The sequence below is a fragment of the Myxine glutinosa genome, chromosome 4, assembly GCF_964187855.1.
Source record: "Myxine glutinosa chromosome 4, kmMyxGlut1.1, whole genome shotgun sequence".
NCBI classification, from domain to species: Eukaryota; Metazoa; Chordata; class Myxini; order Myxiniformes; family Myxinidae; genus Myxine; species Myxine glutinosa.
In genome coordinates, this window is record NC_136264.1 from 190,851,407 (window position 1) to 190,863,068 (window position 11,662).

General features: G+C 38.5%; 1 protein-coding gene across 4 annotated transcripts in view; it reads left to right on the forward strand.

The window, feature by feature from the left end:
• LOC137425577 (filamin-C) overlaps positions 1-10,707 on the forward strand; it is a 103,200-nt gene extending 92,493 nt beyond the window's left edge. For all 4 annotated transcript variants that reach the window (XM_068114145.2, XM_068114147.2, XM_078776819.1 and 1 more), the window contains 4 exons: positions 2,274-2,450; positions 6,857-7,075; positions 7,301-7,519; positions 9,338-10,707. In XM_068114145.2, the coding sequence (XP_067970246.2) occupies positions 2,274-2,450; positions 6,857-7,075; positions 7,301-7,519; positions 9,338-9,525 (803 nt within the window). In that variant the 3' untranslated portion in view covers positions 9,526-10,707. The remainder of the gene's footprint in view (positions 1-2,273; positions 2,451-6,856; positions 7,076-7,300; positions 7,520-9,337) is intronic.
• Positions 10,708-11,662: the final 955 nt, after the last annotated feature.

The following is an 11,662-nucleotide window of genomic DNA, read 5'->3' on the forward strand; positions in this document are numbered from 1 at the left end:
TATCCTTTAGAACCATTTAGAATTACCCTTTAGAACCCTTTAGAATTACCCTTTAGAACCTTTTGGCATTATCCTTTAGAACCATTTAGAATTACCCTTTAGAACCCTCTAGAATGACCCTTTAGAACCTTTTGGCATTATCCTTTAGAACCATTTAGAATTACCCTTTAGAACCCTCTAGAATTACCCTTTAGAACCTTTTGGCATTATCCTTTAGAACCATTTAGAATTACCCTTTAGAACCCTCTAGAATTACCCTTTAGAACCTTTTGGCATTATCCTTTAGAACCATTTAGAATTACCCTTTAGAACCCTCTAGAATTACCCTTTAGAACCTTTTGGCATTATCCTTTAGAACCATTTAGAATTACCCTTTAGAACCCTCTAGAATTACCCTTTCGAACCTTTTGGCATTATCCTTTAGAACCATTTAGAATTACCCTTTAGAACCCTCTAGAATTACCCTTTAGAACCTTTTGGCATTATCCTTTAGAACCATTTAGAATTACCCTTTAGAACCCTCTAGAATTACCCTTTCGAACCTTTTGGCATTATCCTTTAGAACCATTTAGAATTACCCTTTAGAACCCTCTAGAATTACCCTTTAGAACCTTTTGGCATTACCCTTTAGAACCATTTAGAATTACCCTTTAGAACCTTTTGGCATTATCCTTTAGAACCATTTGGAATTACCCTTTAGAACCCTCTAGAATTACCCTTTAGAACCTTTTGGCATTAACCTTTAGAACCATTTAGAATTACCCTTTAGAACCCTCTAGAATTACCCTTTAGAACCTTTTGGCATTATCCTTTAGAACCCTCTAGAATTACCCTTGAGAACCTTTTGGCATTATCCTTTAGAACCATTTAGAATTACCCTTTAGAACCCTCTAGAATGACCCTTTAGAACCTTTTGGCATTATCCTTTAGAACCATTTAGAATTACCCTTTAGAACCTTTTGGCATTATCCTTTAGAACCATTTGGAATTACCCTTTAGAACCCTCTAGAATTACCCTTTAGAACCTTTTGGCATTAACCTTTAGAACCATTTAGAATTACCCTTTAGAACCCTCTAGAATTACCCTTTAGAACCTTTTGGCATTATCCTTTAGAACCCTCTAGAATTACCCTTTAGAACATTTTGGCATTATCCTTTAGAACCATTTAGAATTACCCTTTAGAACCCTCTAGAATTACCCTTTAGAACCTTTTGGCATTATCCTTTAGAACCCTCTAGAATTACCCTTTAGAACCTTTTGGCATTATCCTTTAGAACCATTTAGAATTACCCTTTAGAACCCTCTAGAATTACCCTTTAGAACCTTTTGGCATTATCCTTTAGAACCATTTAGAATTACCCTTTATAACCCTCTAGAATTACCCTTTAGAACCTTTTGGCATTATCCTTTAGAACCATTTAGAATTACCCTTTAGAACCCTCTAGAATTAAGCTTTAGAACCCTTTGGAATTATCCTTTATAACCATTTCGAATTAAACAAGGTGGGCTAGAAAGGTTCTTCTTCATTTTTTTGACGAACAGACATAGCCAAATATTGAAGAGGCTTCACCGCTTTCAAATAAAACCTTTAAGAGGAGCGATAAACAGAAGAAAGACCTCAAGAGTAACCCAACAACAACTAGAACGATGTTCAGTAGAGCGCATACCTCCGCCAGGCTGAACAGTTTATGTTTTGTATCCCACCGATAGGCCGAATCTGGACTCGGACCAGAAGCAAAATGGAATCGTTTGTTCTTGTCACCTAACGAACTCGTCCACCAAGTTTAGTCATAAGTCGTATACAACTTTTTTTAATATCACGCTAAATATCGTTTTTGGCCCCATCGTTCAATGATGAAGATTCAAGAAGAAATGATTGTATCCGGATCCGGACGGATGTTCACCAAAATCAAATGGATTCGTCAATGTCACACACCCAACCTGCCCGCCAGGTTTCATCCAGATCCGCCCATAACCTTTTGAGATACCCTGCACACAAACAGACAGACAGACAAACAGGGGTGAAAACAGAACCTCCATCTACTGTAGGTGGCAGAGGTATTCATAATGGTAGAAGATTTATATTAAAACACCTTTTACAAAAAGCCATCTAATTAACGCCGCTCAATGATATTTTGTCTTCTAAAGATTATTTGTAGGTACCAAAATTAACCTGTAGTGGACATTGTGTCTTTGTGACAATGATGGTGAGATGAGGTGACACTTATATTAACGAGTACCGTTGTATCCATCCGTACCTTTATCGTTGCAGATCGCCGTACAGTACGATTCGTTCCACGAGAGAATGGCACACACTCCATCGAGGTTCTATTCAACGGAAGCCACATCACAGGGAGTCCATTCCGTGTGAGAATCGGTGACTCGGTCCAAGGTGGAGATCCGGGCAAGGTGTCTGCCTGTGGTTCTGGATTGGAGAGAGGCACCACTGGTATGTATTAATCTTATGGAGAAATCAACATTTCAGGGAAAATATGTTTAATTAAGGAGCAAAGACTTCACCGCTGTCAATTTCACCAGAGAGCGTCCTTTCTGACCGTTTAGTGGCTTTTTCATCTGTACTTGTGTGCGCATCAAAACATCTATGGTGTCTTTCAGGCTAAAGGAGAGTGATGGATATCATGACCCAACTTCCTGGTTATGTAGCGTGTATATGATATGTAAGGAACTTTGACGCAGGAAGTCGCCATTTTGCCAATTATGCCTGCACCAAATATCTATAATTTTATCAACTTAATGTCACTGAGAGAAAGGGGGTTGAGGAAGAGGAAGAGGAGTGGGGAGTAGAATAATGGGATAAGCACAGGTGTTATTTTTTCCTTATTTATTTATTTGAGGATTTTGGATAGGATTTTTGGATAGGATTTTGGATTTGAGATTCTGAATTTGGGGAGTAGAATAATGGGATAAGCACAGGTGTTGTTGTTTTTCTTATTTATTTATGTGAGGATTTTGGATAGGATTTTGGATTTTGGATTTGAGTAGGATTTTGGATTTGGGGAGTACAATAATGGGATAAGCACAGGTGTTGTTTTTTCTTATTTAATTATGTGAGGATTTTTGATAGGATTTTGGATTTGAGATTTTGGATTTTGGATTTGGGGAGTAGAATAATGGGATATGCACAGGTGTTGCTGTTTTTTCTTATTTCTTTATGTGAGGATTTTGGATAGGATTTTGGATTTTGGATTTGAGTTGGATTTTGGATTTGGGGAGTAGAATAATGGGATATGCACAGGTGTTGTTGTTTTTTCTTATTTATTTATGTGAGGATTTTGGATAGGATTTTGGATTTTGGATTTGAGTAGGATTTGGGATTTGGGGAGTAGAATAATGGGATAAGCACAGGTGTTGTTGTTTTTTCTTATTTATTTATTTGAGGCTTTTGGATAGAATTTTGGATTTTGGATTTGAGATTTTGGATTTGGGGAATAGAATAATGGGATATGCACAGGTGTTGTTGTTTTTTCTTATTTATTTATGTGAGGATTTTGGATAGGATTTTGGATTTTGGATTTTGGATTTGGGGAGTAGAATAATGGGATATGCACAGGTGTTGTTGTTTTTTCTTATTTATTTATTTGAGGCTTTTGGATAGGATTTTGGATTTGAGTAGGATTTTGGATTTGGGGAGTAGAATAATGGGATAAGCACAGGTGTTGTTGTTTTTTCTTATTTATTTATTTGAGGCTTTTGGATAGAATTTTGGATTTTGGATTTTGGATTTTGGATTTGGGGAGTAGAATAATGGGATATGCACAGGTGTTGTTGTTTTTTTGTTATTTATTTATTTGAGGCTTTTGGATAGGATTTTGGATTTGAGTAGGATTTTGGATTTGAGATTTTGGATTTGGGGAGTAGAATAATGGGATAAGCACAGGTGTTGTTGTTTTTTCTTATTTATTTATTTGAGGCTTTTGGATAGGATTTTGGATTTTGGATTTGAGTTGGATTTTGGATTTGGGGAGTCGAATAATGGGATATGCACAGGTGTTGTTGTTTTTTCTTATTTATTTATTTGAGGCTTTTGGATAGGATTTTGGATTTGAGTTGGATTTTGGATTTGGGGAGTCGAATAATGGGATATGCACAGGTGTTGTTGTTTTTTCTTATTTATTTATTTGAGGCTTTTGGATAGGATTTTGGATTTGAGTAGGATTTTGGATTTGAGATTTTGGATTTGGGGAGTAGAATAATGGGATAAGCACAGGTGTTGTTGTTTTTTCTTATTTATTTATTTGAGGCTTTTGGATAGGATTTTGGATTTTGGATTTGAGTTGGATTTTGGATTTGGGGAGTCGAATAATGGGATATGCACAGGTGTTGTTGTTTTTTCTTATTTATTTATTTGAGGCTTTTGGATAGGATTTTGGATTTGAGATTTTGGATTTGGGGAGTAGAATAATGGGATAAGCACAGGTGTTGTTGTTTTTTCTTATTTATTTATTTGAGGCTTTTGCATAGGATTTTGGATTTGAGTTGGATTTTGGATTTGAGATTTTGGATTTGGGGAGTAGAATAATGGGATAAGCACAGGTGTTGTTGTTTTTCTTATTTATTTATGTGAGGTTTTGAATAGGATTTAGGATTTTGGATTTGAGTAGGATTTTGGATTTGGGGAGTCGAATAATGGGATATGCACAGGTGTTGTTGTTTTTTCTTATTTATTTATTTGAGGCTTTTGGATAGGATTTTGGATTTGAGTAGGATTTTGGATTTGGGGAGTAGAATAATGGGATATGCACAGGTGTTGTTGTTTTTCTTATTTATTTTTGTGAGGATTTTGGATAGGATTTTGGATTTTGGATTTGAGTAGGATTTGGGATTTGGGGAGTAGAATAATGGGATAAGCACAGGTGTTGTTGTTTTTTCTTATTTATTTATTTGAGGCTTTTGGATAGAATTTTGGATTTTGGATTTGAGATTTTGGATTTGGGGAATAGAATAATGGGATATGCACAGGTGTTGTTGTTTTTTCTTATTTATTTATGTGAGGATTTTGGATAGGATTTTGGATTTTGGATTTTGGATTTGGGGAGTAGAATAATGGGATATGCACAGGTGTTGTTGTTTTTTCTTATTTATTTATTTGAGGCTTTTGGATAGGATTTTGGATTTGAGTAGGATTTTGGATTTGAGATTTTGGATTTGGGGAGTAGAATAATGGGATAAGCACAGGTGTTGTTGTTTTTTCTTATTTATTTATTTGAGGCTTTTGGATAGGATTTTGGATTTTGGATTTGAGTTGGATTTTGGATTTGGGGAGTCGAATAATGGGATATGCACAGGTGTTGTTGTTTTTTCTTATTTATTTATTTGAGGCTTTTGGATAGGATTTTGGATTTGAGTTGGATTTTGGATTTGGGGAGTCGAATAATGGGATATGCACAGGTGTTGTTGTTTTTTCTTATTTATTTATTTGAGGCTTTTGGATAGGATTTTGGATTTGAGTAGGATTTTGGATTTGAGATTTTGGATTTGGGGAGTAGAATAATGGGATAAGCACAGGTGTTGTTGTTTTTTCTTATTTATTTATTTGAGGCTTTTGGATAGGATTTTGGATTTTGGATTTGAGTTGGATTTTGGATTTGGGGAGTCGAATAATGGGATATGCACAGGTGTTGTTGTTTTTTCTTATTTATTTATTTGAGGCTTTTGGATAGGATTTTGGATTTGAGTAGGATTTTGGATTTGAGATTTTGGATTTGGGGAGTAGAATAATGGGATAAGCACAGGTGTTGTTGTTTTTTCTTATTTATTTATTTGAGGCTTTTGCATAGGATTTTGGATTTGAGTTGGATTTTGGATTTGAGATTTTGGATTTGGGGAGTAGAATAATGGGATAAGCACAGGTGTTGTTGTTTTTCTTATTTATTTATGTGAGGTTTTGAATAGGATTTAGGATTTTGGATTTGAGTAGGATTTTGGATTTGGGGAGTCGAATAATGGGATATGCACAGGTGTTGTTGTTTTTTCTTATTTATTTATTTGAGGCTTTTGGATAGGATTTTGGATTTGAGTAGGATTTTGGATTTGGGGAGTAGAATAATGGGATATGCACAGGTGTTGTTGTTTTTCTTATTTATTTTTGTGAGGATTTTGGATAGGATTTTGGATTTTGGATTTGAGTAGGATTTGGGATTTGGGGAGTAGAACAATGGGATATGCACAGGTGTTGTTGTTTTTTCTTATTTATTTATTTGAGGATTTTGTTGAATTGGGACAGAAGGTAGATACAGTTGTAGGGTAAGGAATAAACAAACACTCAACAAACCTCAATTATTTCCATGTTCTTGGGGGTTCGACCCTGATCATTTTTAGGCCCAATTCTTTCATGAACTGGCTGGCCAGGCTGGATATTCTACTCAATATGACATAAATTTGTAATTTTGTAACGGCAGAAACATACCGACTCTTTACGAAGAACACTATAGGATTTTAACACAATTGGAACCAGAATAGGATTCAGGAAAGCACTTCCGCACCCTCTGGATATATTTTCTCATCTATTGGTAATTGCCCTGACTGTTCTTACATAAATGTTAAAGTAAAATAACTATTTAATAAGCCTGCAATCTCACTTTCATCACTAACCAATCAACTCGTGATCTCCTTGAATGGTCCCACACCTTTCTTAACGTGCTCTTTATCCCTACCTATTTTTGCCTTGTTGTGTTTAATATTTCATAGATGGTCTGTTTTAACTTGGCCCTTCCTTATTTGTAAATACTTTGCATTGATGGCTTGACAGACTAATTTGGCTTCCATAATGACACTTGCATGGGAAATGGAAAATGATGATGATGTCACATTTTGTCATTGCCCTCATATTTTCAGGTGTACCAGCAGAGTTTGTGGTGAACACATCAGCAGCTGGCCCTGGTGCCCTTGCTGTGACAGTCGACGGCCCATCCAAGGTTCAGCTGGATTGCAGTGAGACGACCGAGGGTTACCACGTGCACTACGTACCCACGGCCCCCGGAAGCTATCTGATCTCCGTTAAATATGCAGGACCCTACCATATTGTAGGCAGTCCCTTCAAAGCAAACATCACCGGTAGGTTTTATTGCAGGAATTCTATATAGTGTAGTAATTGGAACACTTCTACATTATGCAAATTTAAATGTTATAAAAGCGTAGGCTGTCAAAATTGTTGCGACAAGACTATGTGCATCATTCACTTTGCATTTGTGGTGTTTAAAGGTCTTGCATGAGCCCAACCTATGTGGGAACACAAACGAGGGACTTATTTCACCACTTCACACCCATGAATTCTCGCAGGACCACGCCTCTCTGGAGGGCACAGCTTGCATGAGACCTCAACCGTCCTGGTGGAGAAGATGTCAAAGCAAACATCGTCGTATGTCGGCAGCAGCGCACAAAGCACGAGCTCTACACACTTTGCTGTGGATGCCTCCAAAGTGACGTCATGGGGGGCAGGTCTCAGCAAGGCCTTCGTTGGCCAAAAGAACACATTCACTGTGGATTGCAGCAAGGCAGGTGTGTAACTGGGATGCGTTGGGGAAAAAACGACCTGAAAACCCCAAAACAGAAATTTCCGTTTATGAGCCAAACTTATGGATTAAAAAAAAAAAAAAAAAAACACCTTTAGAGGCCATTTTCCCCCGCAAAGCGGGGGTTGGCCTTTTTCGGGGACCGTGGTTGTTGTTGTTTTTTGGTCCCCTTTTTGAAGCAATGTTTTACGGCCGGATGCCCTTCCTGCCGCCAACCCTTTTTGTCGCCTTTTACGACAAGCAGGGAATTACCAGTGAACTGGTGCTCAATTAGCCGACCTCGGAAGGATGACAGGCTGAGTCAACCCCCCTGGCGTTAATTCAGCGATCGACCGGGATTCGAACCCAGGATCCTAGGATCCTAAGCTGGCACCCTAGCCGCTAGCCCAACACCAGGGTTAAATGTGTGGAATTTACCTATCCATAAGCCAAACTTATGGATAGGTAAAACAAATCTAATGAGTGGGGAATATGCTCAGGAGGGAGGATGGAAACGACGTGGTTATGTGAGTCTTTAACATGGATGTAGTTTGGCAGAAGGAGAAGTGGCAGACTAAAACTGAGGTGAAATGATGTACAATAAATATGTTGGGTGTAGTGTTACAGGTTCCTCTATGATCTCCTGGTCTCAGTAAACCTCCGAACCCCGAGAGGAGCCCCGGCAGAAAAATATGTTATTCTGTGTTAGAAATCAATAGTGAAACCACACCAATGATTATAAATGAACAGATATTGTATTAAAAATCACACTCAAGAATAACGGTACAACAAATGGCAATTAAGAGTGCACTCTATATACCTTATCGCTTAGGATGGTACCATCAACTAAAGTCAGATAACTCACTGCGCTCCCAGCGAGTGAAAAGGACACTCCTCAATGTCTCTATAACCTTTTCCAAGGCGAAGGTGATTCGCTTCAGCGGTCGCTAGAACGATATCCAGTCGAAGCCCGAATCTCGCTCTCCAGTCGAGACCAGAATCGCGTACAGATGGCAATGGCAATCGCCCCGCCGAAACTGTACAAAAGGCGCCCTCCAGAGGAGCACCTTCACCGCTCAATCAGCAAACCGCAACGTAATTGGAGACGAAGCGGTCGCACACACACATCCCCGACAGATGGTAGGATGTTTGGGTAAAGCTGACGCGAAGCAAAACCTTTGTAGGTGTCCGAAGCGCGAGGTTCAAAATGGCCGACAGCTCTTACTTGAGTCGATGCGACTAGGCGAGGATTCGTCGAAATCTCAGTGCCCAAACCTGACTACGCAGATTTCTCAATTCCAGCGATAATTCCTATCGCCGGATGTCCTTTCAAGGAACTCAAAATTCCCTCGCGACTTTTGGTAGACCACGCTCGCTACGGAGCCTCGACATCACGCGTCTTCTCCGACTTTGCTCGCCACGCCTCTTCTTCTTCTCTCCCGTCATCTTCCGGTTCGGTTTCCGGTATCATTTAAAGTTAGCCTTTTTAACTTTAGATAACTGTTCATGAATAATAAACCTTTTGAGAATAATAATAGTACATAATATCAGAAATGTGTCAAGTGGATGAAAACCACAACCACGGAAGTGCTGAAGCCGTAACAGTAGGTAGAGGATGCTCAAGGTAGAGAGGGAAAACTTGTGTGGCCGATCTCACAAGAATGTGGGAATAATTGTGGCCATAAAGTAGTTGTAGATCCAGATGATGATAGATAAACCATGCAATACCATAGATTGGGTTATAATGAGTAATTAAAAGTTATTGTCTTATTGTATGGCTGTTTGGTTTTCTCATCTTATTGTATGTTTGTATTGCATCATCCAGGTTCCAGTATGCTCATGGTTGGTGTCCATGGGCCAAAAGCCCCATGTGAAGAAGTTCATGTGCGACATGTGGGGAACAGGGTGTACAATGTGACTTATACCGTTCGAGAAAAAGGCGACTACAACCTCATGGTAAAATGGGGCGAAGAAAATATTCCGAACAGCCCCTTCAAACTTGTTGTGCCTTGAAGAAGATTAAAGAACGCCATTTTTGTGGGGAAGTAGATCGATGCGAGTGGGGAGGGAGGGGGGGGGGGGGTTGGTAATGTTAAAATGCGCAAGTTGAGAAAGTTTAAAATAAATAAAACATTTACAGTTGACGTGCCTTAGAACGAGCCAGCCCTGTGCTGCTCAATAGTGCAGTTAATGTGAGAGAGCTGAGGTTGGACAGGATGTGTAGTAAATTTGTAAACCCTGTATCATTTACCCAAAAGCCAATGATGTACGTGTGTTTACCATCTTGGTACTGTTTTGCAAGAATTGGATAGTAGTGTGAAAGTCTGTAGAAATAGAAGGACAAAGTAAATGAAAAGAGCATAAGGGGTCAAAAGTAAGAAAACAAAAAAAACAAAACCATGCTGTTATCTTTAAACATGGTTAAGAGTGTACACAGTGCAGCCATATTGTTAACATTTACATGACAGCATCCATCTCATTAACACTCGAGGAAAGCAGCCATATCGTTACACACTGTACATGAGAGCAGCCATCTCACTACATACTGTACATGAGAGCAGCCATCTCGCTACACATTGCACATGAGAGCAGCCATCTTGTTACACACTGTACATGACAGCAGCCATCTTGTTACATACTGTACATGAGAACAGCCTTCATAACACCATACACTAGAGCAACCATCTTGTTAAGACTACACGAGAGCAACCATCTTGTTAAAACTGTACCTGAGAGCAGCCATCTTGTTAAAACTGTACATGAAAGCAGCCATCTTGTTAACACTGTATACTAGAGCAGCCATCTTGTTAAATCACGAAAAAATAACTTATCAACTTCTCCAGTTGATTCTTCCCTTCCCAATTAAGCTGAGATTCTACAGTGCATGATGCAATTAGGATTTATCGATAAAATGAATCTTTGTTATTCAGTTTTCTCTTTTTTATATGACAAAGTTGATATTGATTGTGATGATAACAACAACAATAATATTCTTAAACACTTGCAGCTAGATGCAAGCTCCCTGTACCTTTTTCTTTTTCTGGATTCTTATTTTTATAAACGTTAAATCCATAAGCACAAAGTCCACGATTTGTTATGTGAAACATGATATGATAAAGCTATTGTGTGTTCTGGAAACTGGGACTGGAACTCCCAGTTTTTGTGAGATGAAACAATAAAAGTTTGTTGATCCTACCAAGCTCTGATTATTCGTTTATTTTCGATCAAACAATTCATCTAATCGAAATAGTTAAGCCTCTGCCTATGACAATAGAATAGGGGGAGGCTTATACCTGTAGGATTTCATTCTACAATTAGGGGCCCCAAATTTTTAGCTCACCTGGAACGAAGTTCCGAGGAGCTTATGCGATGTCAGTCAGTCCGTCCGTCCATGAGGCCGTCCGTCCGTGAGGCCGTCAGTCCGTAAACAGTTGCAAATTCTTCTCCGAAACGGCTAAAAGGATTATGACCAAATTTGGCACAAATTATATTTGTTGTGCTGTGACTAAAGTTTGTTCACGGCATTAGAAAAAAAATCAAGGTCCAAGGGGGGGGTACCGGGGGTCAAAGTGGATCCAGGAAGTGCAAAGGGCTTTCCAAAATGGGAGTGTAACACACCAAACTAATCGCCATGAGTGTCTACATTGATTAGACCAATGAAAATTTGGTCCGATGATGGACCAGCAGGCTGATCTTAAATTGATGATTTTAGAAGACCTTGAGTTCACCTTTGACCTCAAAATATTTGGTTTCCCAATTCAGTGAGGCACTCACTATGCAATTGCTGTTTAATTTTCAAGTCAATAGGAAAGAAAATGACGATTTTTAAAATTTGACCTCAAGATGAACTTTGGCCTCAAAATCAATAGGCTTCTCAGTTGTGACTACGTCTACAACTTGGTAAAGTTTCATGACGATCAGTTTGAAACTGACCTGCAGTTGATTGACATAGAAACAGACAGACAGACAGTGGAATGAACAATCACTCATAAAGCGACACTTGGCAAAATATAACAAAGTAGATTCTTGTTTTTTTGGCACTCAATAGAGCATCCTTTTTACCTCACAAATAATTGGTGGTTGAATTATGTGACCAAATCTTCTTCAAATTTTAAGTTAATTGGATGAAAAATGACAATTTTTGAATTTT